This window comes from Dama dama, chromosome 5, assembly GCF_033118175.1.
Source record: "Dama dama isolate Ldn47 chromosome 5, ASM3311817v1, whole genome shotgun sequence".
Taxonomy (NCBI): domain Eukaryota; kingdom Metazoa; phylum Chordata; class Mammalia; order Artiodactyla; family Cervidae; genus Dama; species Dama dama.
In genome coordinates this window covers 118612134-118636556 of record NC_083685.1, presented here as the reverse complement: position 1 = coordinate 118636556, position 24423 = coordinate 118612134, and the positions used below count along the sequence as shown (strand labels likewise).

At 40.1% G+C, this 24423-nt stretch overlaps 1 protein-coding gene across 1 annotated transcript in view; it reads left to right on the top strand.

Moving 5' to 3' along the window:
• The window catches only part of PITPNC1 (phosphatidylinositol transfer protein cytoplasmic 1), a 250957-nt gene extending 238119 nt beyond the window's left edge, over positions 1-12838 (top strand). Inside the window, exons 11-12 of the mRNA XM_061144419.1 lie at positions 8936-9054; positions 12699-12838. Of these exons, the coding sequence (XP_061000402.1) occupies positions 8936-9054; positions 12699-12704 (125 nt within the window). The 3' untranslated portion in view covers positions 12705-12838. The remainder of the gene's footprint in view (positions 1-8935; positions 9055-12698) is intronic.
• The last annotated feature ends 11585 nt before the right edge of the window (positions 12839-24423 follow it).

Sequence of the window (24423 nt, the reverse complement as noted above, 5' to 3'; positions counted from 1 at the left end):
TTAAGGACTCTTGCCAGGATTCAAGGGCAAAGGAACTGGTGCCCCCTTAATTCTAACTGAGACTGTTGTTCCGGCTTTTTAAAAAATGATTTGAGAAGAATTAAACCTGTTCTGTATATTTCCAGTAAGTGAAAAGAAACAAGGTTTGTTTCATCCCGTGATGAATGAACCACACTTCCCATATCTGCAGCGCTATCATTTTGTCCACGTGAATCCCTTACATTCCCAGAATCAGTCATCAGAGGCTAGAGTCCTTGACTATAAAAAGAAACAAACACACCCAGTTGGTGACTTGGGTCATATCTGATTGCCTAATGAAAATGCTCTTCTCTTTGGCCTTTTCCTAAGTCACGTTGAATTTGTTCTCAGCATAACCTCGATTGCATTTTGGTGCATTTGTATCATTGTTTCACCAATGCCCTCTCTCTTCTTGGCTGAAGGCATCAAATTTAAAGTGAAAAATTACAGTGGACTGAACGGACAAAGACAGTGACTATTAGCTGTTTCTGAGCCATATTTTTAAAAATAGGGTTTTATAGGCTATGGATGTGCTTTTTTTTTTCCCTTTTTTTGCACAGTTTTCCCAGATCCACATCTTCTGAAAAGCAAATATATCTTTGCCTCTTCCGTGGTTTGCCCAAATGCAGACCTCTAGAAGAGATGCTTTTGAAAGATCACCATTTGCTTTCTCTTAATCACACGTCTCTGGGCTTCCCTAGTGACTGAGTGGTAAAGAATCCGCCTGCCAATGCAGGAGACTTGGGTTCAATTCCTGGCTCGGAAAGATCCCCTGGAGAAGGAAATGGCAACCCCCTCCAGTATTCTTTCTTAGAAATCCTATGGACAGAGGAGCCTGGCAGGCTACAGTCCATAGGGTCACAAAGAGTTGGACACGACTCAGCAACCAAACAACAGCAATAACCACACACCCCCAGGACCCAGGATGCTGCTCACAGGCAGCACTAGGCTGACTGGCCACTCTGTCGCAAGCCTCCCCAACACTTCTTTGTTGTTGTCTGTTGTGAGATGGGGGGCGGGAGAGTCTCCGGTAATTACTTCCCCAGATCATTAAACAGATCTTTCTGGTGGTTTTGTCTGGGGAGCTTTTCACAGATTCTTAGAGGAATCACAGACAACCCAAAGGTTAGCAACTGCTGGTCTCCCCCAACTTGCCCTCGTCCACGCTCTTGGCGTCCTAAGGGAATTTCAGAAGGATATGCAAAGAATAATAGGCTCAAGCTGGTGAGAAGTTTGGTCAGTGAACTGAAGCCTGAAGAGCCAAAACTCGACCATCTTGAAGACCAGGAGACAGGGCAACGTAATGGATTTCTCTGGAATACCATGAGGCCTTCGAGGACTTTTCAGAAAAGGCAGCATCAAAAAGGGTAGCTGCACACTAGTTAAGAAAGACAATACACTGCAAGCCTGTTGATCAGAAAAGAGACTGAGTAGAGGCAGGATAAAGGACAAGAGAATGTGGACGGGCGTCTATAAAGGAGCGGCTAGAGGGCAGAAGACAAGGGCTGATTTTTTTTCCATTCCAACCAAGCCCTCAGCAACCGAGAGACTTAAAGACTTTTAGTCCAAAAAAGAAAATAAATAAATAAATAAAAATCTCAGACTATTACAAGGGCCCAAAGCTAAAATGACGCATCAAAGGAAGGCCTTTAAAAAGACCTACTTAAGTTGGAGAGGTGGAGACAGGAATTAACTCAAGGAGCCTGCTGACAAAAAGCCCTCTCTGTATCTGAGTGCAGAAAAACAGCATGTGGTTTAGTGGATGTAGATCATCAGAGCACCGTGTACTCCCCCAGAGAAGGCCTCCACCCACTATATATACAGTCCTAGCCCCAACCAAAACAAGCAGCCTTTTCACTCAGCAAAGGGTCTGAGACCCACCCCATCAATTTCATGTAAATTACTGGCATCCTTGTCCCCAGCTGAGCAGCTTGCCAGGAAAGTGGTAGCTCCTTCATTACACAGATGCAGATACTCAATCAACTAAATGCTAAGAACCCTGCCCACAGCCCCTTATTCAAGGTAATGCTGCGTACTGCAGGCCTTCCGGAGAAGGCAATGGCACCCCACTCCAGTACTCTTGGCTGGAAAATCCCGTGGACAGAGGAGCCTGGTGGGCTGCAGTCCATGAGGTCGCGAGTCGGACACGACTGAGCGACTTCACTTTCACTTTTCACTTTCATGCATTGGAGAAGGAAATGGCAACGCACTCCAGTGTTCTTGCCTGGAGAATCCCCAGGGACAGGGGAGCCTGGTGGGCTGCCGTCTATGGGGTCGCACAGAGTCGGACACAACTGAAGTGACCTAGCAGCAGCAGCAGCAGGCCTTTCGGTAAATGGGTGTGTCATCGCCCACCAGAACAGCCCTTCAGTTTTGGGTACCTGAATTTGCTTATTTTTCTTTGGTCTATACAAGCTCATTGAGGCTTTATCACTAGTAAACCTGGAAAGGGTTCAAAGTAAAGAAACCCTTTCCTATAGCTTATGGCACTTATTCTCCCAGTGAGGTCCTGGGCCTGCAACTGCAGCATCCCTGGGGTACTTGTTTCAAATTCTCATACTCCACCCCAAACCTGATGAATCAGATGCTCTGGGGGTGTAGCCTAGCACACCCCCTTGTGTTTTAACAAGCCCTCCAGGTGAATCCTAAAGGTTTTTTTTTCAGTTTTTGGTTTTTGTTTTCATTTTTTGGCCACAGTGCAGGGCATGTGGAATCTTAGTTCTCCAATCAGGCATCGAGCCCAAGTCCCCTGCATTGGAAATGCAGAGTGTTAACCACTGGACCACCAGGGAAGTCCCAAAAGTTTTAAGAACAACTTTATTTTTTTTTTTATTATTATTTTTTTTTAAGAACAACTTTAAATCAGATTAGATCGAAAGGGCAGTTTAATTAATTCAGTCCAAATTTAATTAGACTGGAAAATGGTAGATGTCTTCAGGGCCAACTGCTGAACGCTGGTGCCTTGTAAGCATTACAAAAAGGTGCCTCTTCCAAGTAGATTCAGCGGGTGCTGTCGGCTGAGGGCTGAGTTTTAGCTCCACTGACCCTGGGCGGCGCTCCTACGGTGCCCAAACTGTATACCTGTATACACTGGCAGCCCTGTGTGATGTCTTTCTCCCTAATTAGATTCACCACCTCCAGTGCTTAACTGAGTTGCATTTTGTTTTGTTTTTTTAAAAAGGACACTACAGATGACAGTAATCATTTCTTGCCCAAGGATTAATTTTGTATCCTTCCTGAATTTTAGCATTTGACTGTCACAGTAACTATTTCCCTAAACAGATTTTATTCTGCTCTTGTTTGTTCTAAACTACAACCGTTTCTACTGTTAGAGTAGTTGAGTTTGGTTTTGAAAGCCTTGATTGGTCTTTATCCATGAGCCTTGGGTGTCTCCTGCATGACTGGAACACTAATCAGAAAAAACGACTGCATATTTCAGAAGATGGGGTAAAAGAAGAGGTGAATAAAAATAGGCAGCCCAGCTTCACCAAAGCCTGGTTTTGCTTCACAAATCTGACAGTATTTTGAGAGGAACACAGAGGGATGCCCACGGGAGGCTGTGATTGAGTGGAATTTCATGACTCCTGACCCTTCCAAAAAATAGGGGGTTGTTCTGGCTAGTATAGATGAAACTCCCTCACAAAAATGACTTAGAGATCATTCTGGAGTCCCAAGAGCAGTCTAACAATGAAAGAATCAAGCTGAAGTTGGAGAAAGAAGCTGACTCAGAGGCTAGCATTAGCTAGTTGATTTCACCAAGCCAGCATTTTCCAATGGCCACAGGTTTCCTGAATCATGAATTTAAGTTCCATGTCTCTCATACAGCATTTTATGTGTGTCTGTTTACATTCATTTTTCTGGAAAGAACCCATTGCACTCCATCACATTTTCAAAGGAATCTGTGCCTCTGCTCTCCACCTCCCCAAATTAAGAACTGTAGAAAAAATCATAACTGTAGATTACAATTCTAGATCTTGTGATCTGAATTACAAGGAAAGAGTATACACCAAGCCTTGAGGATTAGCTACTTTCACTACAAAAAAAAAAAAAAAGTGAACTATTCGTAATAAGCACCTGTTGAATTTATAGCCTTTTTTTTTTTTTAAGCACTTCCCAAAGGATGCCACCATTTTGTTGAAGTCAAAGGGGTATCTGACCTAATTCTTGATTGCTGGAGCTTCCTCTGACCTCTGACCCAGCCACTGTTTAAGACTTCCATTTTGACTTGGAACAACAACAAAAGAAAAAGTTACTTCTGTTTAGGCTGACGGGCCTGGAAATGGAGAGAAAATATTTGTAGAAGGAAATAAAATATAATGTGCCATTGAATAGGTCATTGAATTAAGCTATATGAGTCTTTATTAAAACTGTAATGAAGGAATATTCCTGACTGCAGACATTTTGTTTGGTGGCATTCGTAGTGTCTCTGTACATTCAGCTGACTTCTGCCCTAAAGGCCTTTCAGATATACAATCTTGCCTCCACTTCCAGTGAAATCTTTAATAAAATGATTGAAAGAAAATTGCCACCATAAACAAAGCTGAAAGATTGAGAGAAGCTATTTGCAATGTATGTATCCAACAGAGGATTAATATCCACAATATATAAAGAGGTCCTATAAATCAAAAACCCAATGCTCAATAGAAAAAAGGGAAACAACCTAAATAGGTAAACCATGGAAGAAGAAATGCAAATAACCAAGAGCCTCTCTACTAATCACAAGAAGTGTAATGAAATGAAAATGGCAAGAAGATATGACATTTGCCCATCTGATAGCAAAATTTAAAACAAGTGATAATCCAGTTTTGGATAGGTGGGAGAACATACTAACAGTTTCTATAAAAACTGATGATAGTAAATACAAATTATCTATGGCCCAGTAATCCCACCTTTAGATACTCATCCTTTTTTTTTTTTAGATACTCATTCTTAAGGAATACACATACATGTTCCTGAATATAAATACAAAGCTATTCAGTGTAGTGTTGCTTATGAGAGCTAAAATCTAGTCTACATGTAAATGTCCTTCAACAGAAATATGGTCAAGTAAATTATGATACTGCTCATATGATAAATATTGTGTGTTAAAAGGAATAAAGTAGTTCTGTGTTCATTTTCCATTAGTGGGAAAAGTAAGCCAGAGCAACTTGTATCATATAGTATACTATAGTGTGATTCCATAAATGTGAAAATAAATGAGACCGTATGTGTGTGTGTAATACTAACATACATGCAAATTCATAGAAAAAAATCTGTCAGTAGTATCTCCAGAAGGAATGGGACTGATACAGGAAGTTAAAAGGAATCACACTCTTTTCTCTATATAACCCAGTACTATTTGAATTATTTCTATGGAACATAATTCACACATTAGTTGAGTGATTCAATAAGTAAATGATAATTGAAATCCACATATTATAACAAAGCAGAAAACAGTTGAAGCAGACCAGGATTCATACAGAGGTATATTTTGCTTAGTTCATGGTTTAAAAAATTGAAGGAGCTTCTTACCAAATCGTCTGAGTCCGGAGCTTCTTTAATAAAGCTGGGCAGGTGGTAGAGGAGAGGGTTCTACCCAGGCCAATTTAGTGTGGCGTTTACATGCTGGAATAGAAGTCTGCTCACTCTCTCACCTGAAAGAGGGTGAGAAAAAGAAGGACAGAAACGGTCTTGCAAGAGGACAAAGACAGGAAATCTTGCAACAAAGAGAATATTTATACCGCCAGATGATCAGTCACCCTCTAATGGCCAAGTGTCAAAGATACTAGGATTTAGCTTCCTTATCAGAATAATTTTGGTAATAGTTCCAGTAGTCTCTTAAATCAGGCCATTAGGCCAGTGTTATTTGTTTAAGAAGACTTCATTTAAGAAACTCTACTTGAAAAAAGTAAATTATGACCTTTCAGATCTGTAAATTAAGGGATAATTAAATTCAGTTATTTGCAAAATAATTGACATAAGATTCCTTTAAGAGTTTATCTGATATACATAAGCACTTTTTTCCTGGGGACAAAGAGATCTGAACCTAAACTGTGAGAAGTGACTCTGATCATTGAAAATCAATTAGTAATGAAGATGAATCAACTCCAAGAGTATAATCCATCATCAGGCATATGTAATTGAATTTACTAAAAAATTGACTCATTTATAGATTTCGAGGTAATACACTTTGCCGAAGCAAGATGTAATGCATTCTATCAGATAACCTGAATAAGAACATTTTCACTTGATTAGGCTTTCCATAAATTACTGAGGAATATTGACATCATTTCCATAAGCATGTATAGTATGAGAGGATAGTTCACGATTTAGGCAAACATATTTTCCTTCAGCATTGGCTGGGACCAAATTATCATTATCTTTTAGAGAACCTCCCCTGTACTAGAAGGTTCATTCTTTTTTCTTTTTTTTTGTCTGTTCAGTGTAAACACTGAATCCTAACCACTAGATCACCAGGGAACTCCCTAGAAATGTTCATTATTATGTGGTCTAATTGAGAGGTTTTTTTTCTTTAAGATGAAGTTTTCTGTAACTGTTTCTTAACTCTTAATTTTAAAAGGGGGGGGATCATGATTCTAGAATTGGCAAATACTCTTTTCGAAAATGTATCTTCTTATACATTTTATACAGTGCAAATTGATGGTATCCATCTTCTAATAACTCCAAATAATTGATTTTGAAATAACATTCTCTTTCTTTCTTACAGAAGTAATTCAGATTTGATGTAGAAAATTTAGAAAATATAGATAAGCGAAAGGAGAACATTAAAATTTCAACTCCTCAAAACAATCACTGTTAACATTTAGAAGTGTACTCTCATTTTTTCTGGCAAAAATGATTTATTTTACCTCCAATTTTTTATTTAACAATATACCAAAGTCATTTCTTTATAGTGTTCAATATTCTTATGCATCATTTTTAATTCCTGCATAATACTATCAGGCCTCAGAGTTGTTTTCAGTTTTTCACTATTATGAACAAGCTAATAATGAGTATCTTCATTATTAAATCTTTCTTCACATCCATAAAAATCTTTGAAAGCCCCTAGTCACACAGTTTAAGCCCCTCTGTTAACTCTGAGCTAATTAAAGATAAAGAATGATTTCCGTTGAGATTCACTAGAACAAAGAAATGAAGCCTCCTTTGTTTTTGTTTTTAAAATGACTAGCATGCCAGTGAGGGGGGAAATAAAGTGTCTAATGAACGTGTGTATAAAGAAATTTCTTTAATTTTAAACTTTTAACTTTAAATTACCTCAGTATTCATTCCAGGTATATTTGTGTTTAAGAACTTTTGATAACTGGCCATTGAAATTAAAGTGGTTGTATTGAAAAAATGTTATTATTGTTAACAAAGATGCATTTGTTCTATTCACAAAGCAGCATCTCTTTACTGCTTTGCAGTTACCTTGATTTTCTAAAAGAAAAGCATGCTCTTCGCTTGGCCAGACTGTTGCTTAGCATTCTTGATACCTACATTGCTTATGGATGGCATTTTTGATTAACGGTTTCAGGGTGTGGGGGTGTCACCAGCTAAATAATATTGCCCAGGTCTGGATTTAGAGCTGCCCTCCATCTTGGCCCCAGACCACACTGAATTAATTCATAAACTTCTCACAAGTCTGCCCTTTGGAATTGAAGAGACTCTCACGTGACACATAAGGACTGATATAAAAAGACACCAGACCACATGATGCAGAAAATACTAACGGAAAAATTCCAACTGTAAATACTTGCTCTAAATCCCCACCAAGCTAATTAGTGATCAAGGTGGTAGCTTGATTAACCAATTGTTGAGCATGTACCATTCATTGTAAAGAGGCATGAAGTTAAATTCTGCCAAGAGAGCGGCAGAGGAATCCCCATCTGGGGAAACTGCTAATGAATTGTTGTAAAATATCCAAGGAGTGGAGTGGGGAGTGCAGGATAAAGAAACATTTAAATTGAGACTAATTATTATTTTTATGCATTGCACATACCAAAGATAGCAGGGTCTTTGTTGAAGTTTTTTATCCCTTGGATCAGCCTCGGCACCACGGACATTTCGGGCCAGATAATTCTTTGCCGGGGAGGGAGGAGGACCGTGCGCTGTGGAATGTGCTACCACATCCCTGGCACCTCCCGGCCACATGCCAGTAGCACCTCCACCTCTGTCGTGGCAACCAAAAGTGTCACAGAACTATCCCCTGTTTAGAACCACAGGATTTCAGAAATTATTATTTTGAAATCCTGAAAAATCTGCAGAATCAGGCCAAAAAATCATGATGTCTTGTGCCATTTTATTTTTAGAACTGTGTGGGTGGAAGTAGTGCCAGCCCTCTTCGTGCTGTTAGGTTAGACTTGGAGTTCAGTGTAGACCTGCACTCTCTGACCCCATGTATTCTGTGCAAAAATACGTCTGTGTGAGCATTGCACCAAATCTCACCAGGAGCAGTGCACATCGTCTCTCTGCCCTCAATGTCATGTCTCTTACAATAGCAATGAAAGTGTCCTTTCTGTTGTTGAATGCATTGCTGTAAAGAATTTCCAAATCTATTTTGAAAGGTAAGTATTAAACCACACAAACCTGACCCTGTCCCTTACAGGGATCTTCTAACCATGCTTTTAGGAGATCTCAGGCTACAGCCCTGTCCACAAGCTAATACTTCCTGCCCACCTAACTCACTGTACAAGAATCACCCCTAAATAATCTCCATTCTTCTCAGCTCTAAGACTGTTTTGACTTAACTCCCTTGTATTCACTCCGCCTTTGGCTGGTTTAGCTAACTTTATGATTAACTCTTCATAAAGTTAGTGAGTTACCCGCTTTTTTACTCCTCTCTTTGGCTTCTGCTAAGCTGCCATCATCCCCTAAAGTTTACCCCATTGAAAGTTCGCCTTTAATAACGGAAGTTGCCAACGTCTTGACCTTCTTTCAGATATGACAATGGATGATGTTCGGGAATACGAGAAAAACATGCATGAACAAACCAACATAAAAGTTTGCAATCAGCATTCCTCCACTGTGGATGACATAGAGAGCCAGGCCCAAACAAGTGTATGTAGAATTTTTAAAACATGTTGCCCACTCTTTACCAAACATACCCATAAACCAATCTTTGAAATGACTTCAAACGCATCAATTCTCAAACTTCCACAAAAAAGCGTCATAGCCCAGAGGCTGTCGGCGAAGAACCTGAGCTGGGTCTTAACTGGACGTTGTTACCTCTTGCTTTCAGGCATTTCTATTCTTTAAAGCCACTTGACTCGGAGGTTACGTTGTCTTGGTCATAAAACCAAGAGCATAGAGAATGGAAACATTTTGTGGCCTGCACCACAAAAGAACAGAGGGGTAGAAACGGATGTCACACAAAAGCTAGATCATCAGCGCCAGTAACTTTTTTAAAGACATAGTTAACATTCAGTTATTCGTGTCAGGGAAGGCTATTGGCTCATCTGGTATTTTCCGTTTCTTTGCATTTGCTCTGAAATGCTTTCCATGGCTCTTTATGGCTGTCTTACCTTTGGTTCCTTTTTACTTAGGTTCCTGTCCAGACGGGGCTGCTGTCCATGCATACACACTGGCTGAGCAGTGAAGGTGGGGTGAGCTAGGTCTAGCTGGGACTTAAGCCTCGGAGAGCCTAAGGTTATTTAATGGCACGTTGGTGACTGAGAGCCGACAGTGTGTTGTCTACATGCCAGCATCTTAAATATAGTTCTATCAGTCATCCGTGCTTATGAGGAAGAATCACAGATAACAAAGAAAATGTAATCACCAAGTCATTTTCATGTATCTTTGGCCAGAGTTGTGGTCTCTTCGGGTGCCAGCTTGAGCCCGCATGTCTGTCAGACCCAGAATAATGCATATTAGCTATGTAAGAAATTGCAGTGTAGTTTGAGAAAATTGAGAGATGGCTCTTGTTGTGAATGCTTTAGGTTTGTGAAGACCTCAGGTTGCACCTTGGAAATGTCGAGTGAGCTTCTGAGAGCATGTCTTGGGAATGTGCCCTGTCAGGCCTTGTGTGCTGCTGTTGGTTGCATGTGGCAGCCCTTGAGGTTGAAATGGCCGTAACTCTTCTTGCATGCAGTGGTTGGACTTGCAGAAGCTGTTTGGATCAGACTTAACTGAAGTGTTCCTCTGGAGGCGCTGGCCAATTCCTATAGGGCTTCCCCCTTTCTCTCTCCCCGTTCTAAAGTTAGAAGTGCTCGTAAGGAAACCGTCCTTAAATTGCCATCACTCTCAGTTACCTTTCCTTTAGGAATGTTGATACCTGTCCCCTCTCAGCCGCTGTCTGAAAGCCGCTCCCTATGTAAGCATGACAAGACAAAGGAAACCAGAGGAAGGGGGGAGATGCCACTAGCGAAGGATACTTCACAGCGCTTTCCTCAGTCTAAGTTCTTACAGCTTAAGGCTCTTGGTTTGGATTTCTTTCCATTTTTCTCTGATTATTACTGTTGGAAAGTCAGTTTACCGTTCAGACGGTGACACCTGGAATGGGTCTCCCCGTGGGAAAGCCCGTGCATTCTCTGGCTGCAACTCAGAGCCGTTCCCATAACTTCAGTGTCAGAAATGCCCATCTCCTCAGAAGTTACACAATGTGGTTATCTTTAAATGCATACCACACTTGCCTTATTCTTTGAAATTCTATCAAATTGGGAAGGGTCATTGATTTTTCCATATTTTTCTTCTCTATCATAATGAAAAAGTTGAAATCAAGAGGCTGCTGTCCATCACAGAAACTACATGGGTGCTCAATAAATTTAGATCTACTTCCTGAGCAGAGACAAACTATATTGAAACTGGGCAAAATGAACATCCATGGCCCCAGCAATAAGGAAATAACAGTCTCCTTTTGAACTGAGCAGTTTCAACACGTTTCAAGGAAGACAACTTCTGAGAGACTGAATAGGAGTGTAGAATCAAAATTCTGTACTTTGGGTGATTTCTGCCCCCTGCTGGATGTGTGGAGTAGTGCACCATTTAGTCACTTGTAAAGAAAACCTGATTTTTCAAAGATAAACTTTGCTGAAATTCACTGAAACTTTTCTGAGTCTCAATTTTATTTTGAAATACCTCTCTTTAAAGAACTTAATCTTATTTCTTAGCTTGTCTAATAGCCTTAGGGTTCTAAGTGGTAAGTTTACAGGCACAGTTCTTGCTATATTCTGAATTTTATATTCTATCAACATGGGCATAGTTTTTTATTTCCTTTGTAAAAACTTTTCCCTTCCAGAAAATCTTAATAATTGTTGCCAGGAAATACCCTTAAGGATTTTTTTAACATATTTCTGGTTCGCTTGTATGCTATGATATGACTATAGATCATATATCTTAATGACTAATACTATGTTATGAATATTCACTCCATAGTTAATATTTCCAAAGTGTCTGTATGTTTCATACTGGTTTATGTAGTGTCATCCAATGAAGGCTCACCAACTAAATTCACGGGAAAGGACACAAGTGAAAACACAGGTCTCTGGGAAGATAAAACAGGTACAGAAGCCCGTGGTCAGCAGGTTTCACCTTTTACATCAGGACAAGCTTGTCGGCCTTCACTCAGAGCTTATTTAATAAGACCGGTTACCTATTTTCCCAGTTACCAGTAACAAAATTGGCAAAGGATACCAGGGATAGCCAGACTGAGAGTAATAATAGAGTTCCTGAGAATGAGAGAAGAAATGCCACACTATATAAAGCAAATCAGTCCTAAGAAGTGAGTCACCACTGTATTGTAGCACAGTGATATTCTTTCCATATATTATGTCTAATTGGTAGTAAGTGTGTAAGTGTGTGTAATACATTAATGTATTTACATTAGGGAAGACTTTGCCTTTAAAAGAATTTTTTTTCACTGTCTCACATAAGAACATTTCAGACATTTGGCAAGTCTGTATCATCTGACAATGCCCATTAAATGAGGCGTCACTGAATTTATTTCTTGGATGCCAAATAATGTTCTTTTTTTCTTTTAAATGAAATTCTCACTGATTTTGTGATCCTCTCTTTCTTCTCTGCTCTTTTTATGTTTCCTTGAGAAATTGTTTTGTTTCCTTGGTTTGGGGATAATTAGCAAAGTTCCTTGTTGCTGTCACATCTTACTTGTTTTTTCCTCTGAAAAAGATCTCAGGATGGATACATAGTTAGGAAACAAGTAACTCCTAGAATGCAAAAAGTATATTTATTGAACAAGAGGATAACATGTTGAGAAATTCTGATAATCTGCCTGTTTACCCTGTAAAGGTAAACTTGTCTTTTCATGATCTAAAATGGTTGTTAATATGTATCATTTGGGGCCACTGATTGCTTTAATTACCTTCCTTTTGTAGAAAGGATGGTCAGGTCTAATATTAGCTCCATATACCGCACCATATCCACAGCACACGGATGTACAGACACATACAACTTGGTGTGGTTCTGTGCTCTCCTGATAAACTCTTCTTCAGAATACTTAAATTACTCATTGAAAGTGCTTTGGAAAATCTTGGATGGATATTCATAAAGAAATATTTTTTCAGAGGTCAGCCTCAGTAAAAAGAAAAAATTCAGGGTTTAGCATTTCAAAGACAATCTGGGCTAATAATCTGGAGAGACCCCTTAATCATAGGATTCTGATAGCTCCTTTAAACAGGCAGAGAGATGAATCCATTTGTGTCTCTTCCAAATACTTGTTCATTTTTTTTCTATTTTTTGCCTTTAAGACATGACAATGGATGAAGTCCGAGAGTTTGAACGAGCCACTCAGGAAGCCACCAACAAGAAAATTGGCGTTTTCCCACCTGCCGTTTCTATCTCCAGCATCCCCCTGCTGCCTTCTTCAGTCCGCAGTGCCCCTTCGAGCGCTCCATCCACACCTCTCTCCACCGATGCACCAGAATTCCTGTCAGTTCCCAAAGATCGGCCCCGGAAAAAGTCTGCCCCAGAAACTCTCACACTTCCAGACCCTGAGAAAAAAGCCACCCTGAATTTACCTGGCATCCACTCTTCAGATAAGCCATGTCGGCCCAAATCAGAGTAACTTCATATGAATATTTCATGGGGTTTTATATTTTCAGTTTTGGGTCTCGTTTGTTTGTTTTTAAGGATCTTCTGATACAGAAAAAGACTGCTCTGTCACTCAGACATGTCCCTTTGATCTCTTGAGTGTGCATGTGGTTAAATAATTTCACATAGAATATGACTCCCTAAGTCTGCCACACAGTGTCACAGTAGATGTAAAATGCAAGACTTGCGAAGGACAGAAGAGATCTTCTGTGGCCGGCCGCAGCTGGTCGCCAGGGAGGAAGCCTTGTTTATTGGGCATTTGATGAGGTTGGCATGGACTTCAAGGGTAAATAAATGAAAACTTTACACCACTCTGTTACAAGGTATAGTAAAATAATGAAGTTAGTTTCCTCCCATCAAACGTGAAATTCTCAAAAAATTTCTCAGGCATGACACACCTAATTGTTAAATTTTGAACTGCTCCTTACCAATACTTGAATACCAGGAGTTACTAAGATTCCTACTTTGGTTAGTCTGACTCAGGATTTGGGGCCTAATTAACTCGTTAAATTTTTTCAAAATTTTAATTATCAACCTGTAGAGGCTCCAAGTGCAATTAACAATAACTTATTTATACCTTTCACAGAATTTAATAAAAATGCCACTTGTTTCTGTCTTTTAATAACTTCCCCTTTGTGCCCTTGAGGCCTCAGAAATCTTTAAGAATTACATGGATAAATGTGACCATAACAGACTGATTTTGAATGGTTTGGTTTAGGAACCAACAGACCCAGGTGAGGCAAATGTCTTTTTTTTTTTCCCTGCAGGTATCAACGAGCCTTACGTCATTTGTTAAGATTCTCAGAATTTGCAGTTAACTGAGTAGAATTCATTGACACTTTGCTCATTCAGAGAAGTTCAGGGTAGAGTAAGCTGCCTGGACTTTAACACTGTCGGACTTGTTTCCATCCCCTTAATGGGATGGGGATACTCTTAATAATATCTGGACCTCCCTGGAATATATTGCCCGTCACTGGACCTTAGGAAAAAATTGCCGTTCTCTTGTTCCTTACTTGAAATCCAAATATCAGGAATATGGCAAAAGTTGAGTCAATATATCCATCAAGTGGGAGGAGAAAGTGAGCAGAATGGCTGATTCTTATTTATAGATTAAAAAGAAGTTATAAAAGATGCCCCTCTGTCCAGCTTTCTTTTCTGAGGGTCTTAGTAATGCAGGATTAGACTCAAGGTTGACAGGAGACAAGATCATTCACCAAAGTGGCAGAAAGAGAACTCTCTTTTGATCTAAAGAGAAAAATCTGCCACCTTTGCACCTCACTGCCTTTAAACACAGAAGGAAGAGCAAACAGAATCTAGCATTTGTCCTCCAAGGGAGGAAGAGAACAAGGGAATTGGGCGACTCCAAGGCCCCAGCTAGCCTTCCTGACCATAACCTCCAACCTCAGGAAAGGGACCGTCCCCAAACGCAGATTCCAAAGGAAACCAAGGAGCGTGTCCTCTTCCTCTTACACAGGCTCTCAGCCGGTGGACCCTGCCTGCTTCTCGCTCTCGTGCCCAGCACTCTGCATAATGTCCTTCAAGTTGACAAACTCTCCCAAGGTGCAAGTGCTGGCCCCAGGAGCCCAGCACCAAGTGTTCTAAGTCATATGTCAGGTTGTCAAGATCATTTCTTAACCTACAGGTTGACATTTAGCTTAATATATAAATAAACCGAGAACTCAAAGGAAACCCATTGCAAATAGCTTAGATCAACAGTGCATCTCTTCCCTAAGAGTGATAGTACCACAGTAAGACGCCTTCTTTGCATGGTATGGTAGCATGATTTTTGCTTGTGGGAAAACTCGATCTTTTATCCAGATCTCTTGGACTTCTCAATGGCTCCCTTTCAGCACAGTAGTACTTAACAAGAATGTCTGGCTTTAGGAAGCAAAATTCTCCTTTCAGAAGACACTTGCATAGTGTATGTATTTGCTTAACATTTGCAAGCTGAAATCAAGATGGGGTGGGGATCATGATATTCGCATGGAATGGATTTGTTTTGAGCCCGTCGTTAACACATCTGGCACCTAGTTTTTCTGTCGATGCCATTGCTCATTTTCCATTTTTGTAAAGTAGCTTCCTCTATCAAGGTCAACAATTCTATATGCTTTAGAAAGCTAATTCCTGGTTTCCTACTGTGAATTTTCTTTCTCTTAAAGCCAGTACAATACCACAGACATTACTTGCAAAACTACCACTGATAGTGTGATTCTTAGCCAACAAATATGTGTGGTCTTAGAGTCTGTTCAGTTTTTCTGTCTACATGTGGTTTGTGTGCATTTTCAAAGGGGGGAGGGGTGCAAATATTCTTTTAGCTGCTTCAGATATTTAATCCATTCATCACAAGGCATAAATGGCTTCAGTATTTTATCTATCTTGATTTTCAAGTGTCATTTCACAGTCTTCATACATGGATTTGTTTTTTGTGGGGTACAAGCCTGCAATGAATGTGTATATAGAACATTACTAATTCCTATAAGGATGGAAATTAAATGGCTGCATGATGGAAACTTAGAAGAAAAAAACCAGAAACTTGAATTCGTTAAGCATGTTTTGGGGGGAAAAATAGAATTTTAACTCAGTGCCTCTGTCTGCAATGTGGAAACCTTCAACTTTGTTCACCAAAATTGTATTATACCTGTATATATATAAATATAGTATGGCGAATCCAACACCATCAGTTTTAAGTCTCTGGTAGCCAAATTAAAATAATCCACAGAATAACATTTATGCTCACCCCATCTTTGTCTCTCATGTAGTGGAGACCATCAAAATGAACGTAAATTTCATTACTTTGGATGGACTTCAAATTACAAAATGCCCCTGTGCTTTTCATTGGCTGTCGAACAGATCATTGCTTTAGCTGTGCTGTTCCAGGACGAGAAGGCCTCAGTGTTTTTACTGCATAAACTTTGTCAGAAGTCAGCTCTGAAGACCTTTCATTTTCCTACTTTTGAGCTAGAATAAAGCAAAGCAAAGAAAAAAGCATAACAACACAGGAGTCCGTGACATTCTTCAGTTACCACATTGTAACTGAAACAATATGAATTCATTTGTGAACTAATTTATAAACCCTTCTGTTTTTGGTTTTGCATTTGTGTGTGGGGAAAACGGCTTTAATTTATTTGAAGGCATTTATTAGCCACGTTTTTGGTTGTGAAAATAAATCTCTAACTAGTGCAATTGTGCGTGTCTTATGTAGACACTTAAAAAACACAACGGGACTCCCAAATGTTATTATATGGTTTTCTTCCAAGACACTGTGATAAACGGTGACCTAAGAGTAGATTCCGACACTTCTTGAGAAATCATTTTTCCGTGAAAATTTCACGGCTAATGAATTTATGTGTACTTTTAAATCCTACTCGCCTTAGCTCCTCTTCATGGCTCAAAGACTACTTGTCACTGGCTGGCATAGGTCAACAACAACTGTATGTTTCAGAAGGGCCAGAGTGTAATTTTACTCCATATGTGATGCGTATTCAGATGCTCCAACACAGAAGGATTGTTTAAATAGTTTTAGTCTCTTTCTGATCATCTGGTTCAGTAGGCTGGGTGACAATATGCCATCTGAGCCATAATTCTTAAAATTAAAAAAAAAAAAATCTGTCCAGCAACTGCAATTGATCATAAATAGACTGTTTAAAACTATTGTTTCCTAAAAAAGAAAGAAAGAAAGAAGGAAAACTATTGTTTCCTGCTGAAAACGAAATGTTTCAGAAGAGCGCAACAATGGCATATGGAGGCAACGCATACTGGGTTCTTCTGCGTTCTACCTTCAAAGCAGTCTGTTTCATTTGAAATGTAAGTTTTAAGCTTTTTAGGAGTTAGTGCAATAAGAGAATGTGAATATGTTGAGACCTTTCCAGATGCTGTTGTTATCATTTTGTTGTTAACAGACTCTAGGATAAGCCTCTCTCAGTGTTTCTGCTTAAAATCAAAAGCCTGTCTGTTGAATTGCAAATCTCCCCTCAGTTTCTATGTGTCTCCAAGAGAGGCTGTTTGAGCTGATGTTATACCTGTGCCACTTACATGTAGCTTCAAGTGTCAGTTTTAGTGTTTACATTGCGAACTGGGATCTTGACTAGTTAAATGGTCGATACACCACTGCCACAGCTGAAGGACCAAGTTCTGGAATGCACAGTGTGAATGACAGCAAAGCAAACAGAAGTTGATCTTCACACATCTTAACTGTGTGAGGAAGCCATCCTCCTATGTCATTTTGCAGCCGTTTTGTGTTTTTTCCCAGTTATTTATTATTGATAATAACTTACTTTTTCTTACATTCTCTTGTAAATAAAGTACAAACCAATCTTCTTTCCAAGTGTATCTTCCTGTCTGTCTTTCTCAGCTCTTTCCAAGGGAATGTTGACAAATTGGGAACTTGTGGGTTGATGGGGAAAGAAGCTATCAAGGGAGAAAGGACAAGCCAATGGCCCGTTCTTAGACCCAGTTCTAGGCGACTTGTGTGCAAAGAAGTGTCTGATAGGCATCTTCAGGGCTCAGCCCTTGGTAGGAAATGCCTGGGTGCCAGTCCTATCCAGCTAAAAAAGTCACCAAGGTGAATCTGTAACCTAGTGGGATCCACCCAACAGATCCTTGGTTCCCGCTCATCAAATGTGAGGCAACAGTCTTGAGTGATAACCAAGAAAAATCTCCCCAAGGGAATCTGTAGGAACACCACCCCAGGGGAACACCAGATTCTCTCCACAGCAGGGCAAGCCAGTTTGAGTTGAGCTGAAATCACTCTGATCTGGTGAGAGTTTCTCCAGCTCGAGTAGCTCCTGTTGTTCACAGAAGGGTCCTCTGGGGATGGAAGAGTGAGCACAGAAATGCTTTACCCTCCTTGTTCCACAGCCGCCTCGGAGCTTAGCCAGCGCTCTCCCTCTTCTATTCAACCCTGTAATGAAAGTCAATGTCCATATTTATTTTGTTGAAGTGTAGTTGATTTACGATGTTGCGTTAATGTCTGCTGTGCAGCAAAATGATTCCATTATATATATTTTTCCATACTCTTTTCCATATTTCATATTTTCCAGTTTTTCATATTCTTCTGATTTGTCACAAGATACTGAATATAGTTCCCTGTGCTATAGTAGGACCTTGTTGCTCATCCATCCTGTATAGTAATGTAATAGTTTGCATCTGCTAATCCCCAACTCCCAATCCTCTGTCCCGCCATCCCCCCTCCCCCTTGACAACAAGTCTACCCTCTATATCTGTGAGTTCACTTGTACATATGTTCACTGTGTCACACTTTCGATTCCACATATAAGTGATATCAATTATGGTATTTGTCTTTCTCTTTCTGACTTAAGTCGCTTGGCATGATAATCTCTAGGTCTATCCATTTGCTGCAAGTGGCATTATTTCATTCTTTTTAATGGTCGAGTGATATTCCTTTGCGTGTAAGTACGATGTCTTCTGTCTCCATTCATCTGTCAGTGGACACTGAGGCTGTTTCCCTGTTTTGGCTATTGTAAATATTTAGTGCTGCCGTGAACGGAGAGGTGCATGTATCTTTCTGAACTATGGTTTTGTCTGGGTATATGCTCAGGAACATCCACATTATGTGCATTGATCCCGGCATCATATCAGGCCCCAGCTTCCTCTAACAGTGCACCACAGCTATAGTGAGGATTTTTCCCGAATTTGTGACTGTTCTTCCGTCACTAAGTCATGTCCGACTATTCGCGACTCCATGGACTGCACCACGCCAGGCTCCTCTGTCCTTTACTATCTCTCGGAGTTTGCTTAAATTCATGTGCGTTGAGTCAGTGATGCCATCCAACCATCTCATCCTTTGTCGCCTCTTCTCCTTTTGCCTTCAATCTTTCCCAGCATCAGGGTCTTTCCAATGAGTTGGCTCTTCGCATCAGGTGGCCAAGGTATTGGAGCTTCAGCTTCAGTCCTTCCAGTGAATATTCAGGGTTGATTTCCTGTAGGATTGACTAGTTTTCCCCAAAGTATGTAACACTAATTCAGTTACTTAAAACATGCTTGAATTTTTACCACTCCCGCCCTGCCTGTTAATTCATTCTTCAAAGCACATAAATTTCCCACACGTAGTTGCTGGCTGAAAGCCAACTTGGTACAAGCAGGCTAGCTGTTTATTCCTGGAGCCAAAGCAGTCCACTCCAGTATTCTTGCCTGGAGAATTCCATGAACAGAGTAGCCTGGCAGGCTACAGTTCATGGGGTCACAAAGAGTCGGACACGATTGAGTGACTAACACACACGAACTCCAGAGGTAATTAAATATTTGGATGCCTGATGTTAAATGTGTAGATGTTTATCACACCCCCAGTTCCCCTGGTCACCTTTTAATCATGATATTATCTCATCTGAGTGTTACTCTTAGATTTCTGAACACCCAAGTTCTTTTCTAAAGCTTCCCGTTTACTTCACTACATTCACTTGGAATTTTTTGCCTCTAACTTCCAACTGTACCTTGGCCTCTTGAGTTTAAGATAAATCATGTCGTTTGTCCAGCCCTAATCTGAAATATCCTTTTATGAAAATGTTAGTGTCAAACCTGGAGTTCTGATGGCTTTGGAACAACAATCAACCTGTGTGTACATGTATGTTCATGTGTGCGTGTGTGTGTGTGTGTGTGTGTGTGTGTGTGTGTGTGTGTGAGCCTGTAACTTGTGTGGCTGACCCAGGCAAGCTCTGTTTCCCAGTTTATTGACTTTCTCTGCTTAATTATTAGCCCTCTGCTATTCCACACCCCCATAAATTCTCCCTTTTCTACAAAATCCAACCTAGTAGGATGTCTCATTCAAGTCCAAACATTTAACTACTCCTTCGCCTGGGAAAATGAGAAACAGCTTGGAACTTTGCCTTAATGTTCTTGCCCTCGTCCCAGCATGGAGGACTTGAGCTAATAAGTAGCCAAAGAAACTGGACATGGCCTCAGGTTCCACGAGAGTCCAGCCATTCGGTACAGCAACATTAAACCACTGAATTATACACCCAGAATTTAGGGGATAATTATGTTTAACTAGAAGTACCAACCATCTGCACTAAAGGCGGGCACAAAGGACCAGGAGTCATCATTTCCCCTCTTTTAATTTATAGAAAGGAGATTTGGTCATCTGTCACTTAAGGGTGTTCAAGGACAGCCAAATCTGAACCTTTGTTCAGATCTTGAAAAAGTCGTATTCCAAAATAACTTCCCTGCTCCCAAGGGATTCTGCATGCAAGATGCTGGCAGTTTACTGCTCTTCAGCAACCCTTGGGAATCGTTCTGTGATCTCCAGCACACAGGGGGATTATATTCAGAGCAGTCCAAAGATAGCTTGCTACTCTCTGTGCAGTCTGTTCTTAAAGCCAGTCATCAGTATTGATGTGTGCTGTGCTTCTTTCCAGAGCACAACTTGAAAATTTAGAAGTACGTCTACAAGTCTGAATTTTCCCACTCCTATCTTGGAGTTATTCCATTTCTTTGCATTTTTACCCAGATTGTGAATTTTCTTTTCACATTCATTAAGTACTTTGGAACTTGCCCTTTCTTCTGTGGAAGGTAACTCATAGATGCATATCTTTTTACCAAACACTTCAAGAATTTTGAATTATTTAAACTACATTTGGTGTATAGCATGGCCATCATTTTTCATAGCTATGTAATGTTCCACTTTGGTTAGAAATCTATCATTTATTTAAATAGTTCCTTATTATTTGGCATATAGGTTATTTTCTGGATTTTGTTATTATATATAGGGTAGTTGGGAATATCTTTGTAATATAGGTTATGTCTTCTTTTTAATTATTTGTTTTGGATAAATTCCCAGAAATTGAATACTGAGTCAAAGGATATAAATATTTTTATGACTTTGAATATTTGCTGCCAGTATCTCCTCCATAGAAAAATTGTACCAATTTACAATTCCATTGACAATATATGAGTGAGAACATTTGTCTTTTTAAACAAGTATTTGCAGTTTTAAAAATTCGCTGTTCTCAACTCACTAAGCAGTGGCTAGCATCCATTTCCCACATAAGTCCTTTATTCATTTAATATCTTTAATACCCTCTTTCTGGGTGTTCCTGTGAGGAAGAACAAACCTAGACAAAGAAGTCCTCTGACTTATTTAGATGTCCAGTGGCTTCCCTATCTTAGAAACATTGTCTGCTATAGAAACAAAAGCATAAGTAATTGCATTTGAAGAAACACATCAATTTTTTCAGTTCAGTTCAGTCACTCACTCTTTGCGACCCCATGAGCCAGAGCACACCAGGCCTCCCTGTCTATCACCAACTCCCAGAGTCCACCCAAACCCATGTCCATCGAGTCAGTGATGCCATCCAACCATCTCATCCTCTGTCATCCGCTTCTCCTCCTGCCCTCGGTCTTTCCCAGCATCAGGGTCTTTTCAAATCAATCAGTTCTTCGCATCAGGTGGTCAAAGTATTGGAGTTTCAGCTTCAACATCAGTCCTTCCAATGAACACCCAGGACTGATCTCCTTTAGGATGGACTGGTTGGATCTCCTTGCAGTCCAAGGGACTCTCAAGGGTCTTCTCCAACACTACAGTTCAAAAGCATCAATTTCTGCACTCAACTTTCTTTATAGTCCAACTCTCACATCCATACATAACTACTGGAAAAACCATAGCATTGACTAGATGGACCTTTGTTGGCAAAGTAATGTCTCTGCTCTTTAATATGCTGTCTAGGTTGGTCATAGCTTTTCTTCCAAGGAGTAAGTGTCTTTTAATTTCATGGCTGCAATCACCATCCATCTGCAGTGATTTTGGAGCCCAGAAAAATAAAGTCAGCCACTGTTGCCACTGTTTCCCCACCCATCTGCCATGAAGTGATGGGACCAGATGCCATGATCTTAGTTTTCTGAATGTTGAGCTTTAAGCCAACTTTTTCACTCTCCTCTTTCACTTTCATCAAGAGGCTCTTTAGTTGTTCTTCACTTTCTGCCATAAGGGTGGTGTCATCTGCCTATCTGAGGTTATTGATATTTCTCCCGGCAATCTTGATTCCAGCTTGTGCTTCCTCCAACCCAGCATTTCTCATTATGTACTCTGCATATAAGTTACATAAGCAGGGTGACTTATTTTTTATTTTATACTGGAGCATAATATACATGCATTGGTGGCTCAGAAGGTAAAGAATCTGCCTGCAGTGCCAGAGACCTGGGTTCAGTCCCTGGGTTGAGAAGATTCTCCTGGAGAAGGAAATGGAAACCCACTCCAGTATCCTTTCCTGCAGAACTCCATGGACAGAGGAGCCTGGTGGGCTACAGTTCATGGAGTCGCAAAGAGTTGGACACAACTGAGTGACTAACACGTTCATCCTGCCGCTTTCTTTCATAGTTGATTTACAATGTTGTATAAGTTTTCAGATATACAGCAGAGTGATTCAATTATTTGTTGCTGTTGTTTAGTCACTAAGTCATGTCCATCTCTTTGGGGACCCCATACACTATAACCCAGCAGGCTTCTCTGTCCATGGGATTTCCTAGGCAAGAATAATTGGAGTGGGTTGCCAATTCCTTCTCCAGGGGATCTTTCCAACCCAGAAAAGATCGAACCTTCATCTCCTGCATTGGCAGGTGGATTCTTTAACCACTGAGCCACCAGGGAAGCCCAGCTGAGTTATACATATACCTATATTCATTCTTTCTCAGATTCTTTTCCAATATAGGTCATTACAAAATGCTGAGTAGAGTTCCCTGTGCTAAACAGTAGGTCCTAGCTGGTTATTGATCCTATGTAACAGTAGAGTGTGGATATTCATCCCTCCGCCCAGCCGTTCCTCTTTGCTAACCATAAGTTTGTTTCCAAAGTCTGTGCCTGTGTTTCTGAACAAACATCAATGTAAAGCCATTTTGTTTTCATTTTTCACTGATAACAAACACTGAATGCATTTTTTACTTGAGGATTTCCTGGAAACCACCATATATGTGCCATCCATTTTTTTTGCTTTTTTTGTTTGTTTAACCAAGGGAGTAAAAACGTGAAAATTTTCCTTTGGAATTAGTGATTTCCTAATTCTAACAGAACCTGGCTAAAGGACAGAGCGGAGTCCTTTCAAAGTCTTTCGTTTAACTTCTTGGAAAGAATGTGATGATGGTTTGCACGTGTGCTCCCAAAAAGGAAGGTAACAGTGAGTGCATCTCCTCTCGTGAGCCACGTGAGAGTCCTTCTGGAGGGACAGAGAATCCTTCTTCTCAAGGAGGATGACCATTTCTCATAACAAGGACAAGGTATAAAATGAAGCCTCAGGTTAGTTTGGAATCTGACTGCAGTCTTTCCTTTTTTTATTGTCAGTGTTGTGTGTTGACGTCAGCTTTCTATTTTGAAATAATTGCAGATTCAAAAGAAGTTACAAAGAAAGGTACATGGATGTTCTATACACCCTTCACAAAACCTCCCCCAGTGATAATAGCTTATATAACTACCATACCTTACCACAACCAGGAAACTGACATGGATACAATCCATAAAGCTTATGCAGATTTCACAGTCTTACACACATTGGTTGATATGTGTGTTTGATTCTATACAATTTTATCACTTGTGTGCCTTCATGTAACTATTGTCACATTCAGCACACATAGCTACTCCATCACTATAAAACTCCCTCATTCTGTCCCTTTATTTATTTGTTTTAGATCTCACCAAGTGGCATATGGGACCACAGTTCACCAACCAGGGATCAACCCATACCACCCACACCAGCCTCGCAGAGTTTTAACCACTGGACCGCCAGGGAAGTCCCTACACTATCACTTTATAACCAAGGCCCCTCTCCCCATGCCACCCCCTTCACCCTACCCCTACAAAACTTTTAAAAACAAAGAAAATATTTCACTGGGGGAAATAGCCATATCAATTTTTCTTTCTATTACAACAGGCTCATTACAGCTGTCAAACTTCTATTAGGCTATTTTTCAATTGTGCTCAAATATACACCACATAAGATTTATCCCTTTAAATATTTTATGTGTATAATTCAGTGGCATTAAGTATATTCACAGTGCTGGGTGAGCATCACCAGCACTCATTTCCAGAAATTTTTCATCATCCCAAACAGAAACTCTGTAGATAAACAGTAACTCGCTATCCTTCCTCCCTCCAGCTCCTGATAACCTCTATTCTACTTCCTGTCCCTATAAATTTGCCTGTTCTGGACATTTGCTATAAATGGAATCATACAATATTTGGCTTATATCACTTTGCAAAATGTTTTCAAGTTCCATTCACTTTTAAACATGTGTCAGACATTTTAAAGGGATTATTTTATTGGAAAAATACCTGATGGGCCAATAAACACAGCTTCCCGTGTGTACCATTTTTTTTTTAGCAGAAGTTTTGTAAAGCTGTGTGATGTTTTGTAAATCACTTCATCTTTCTGAGCCTTCATT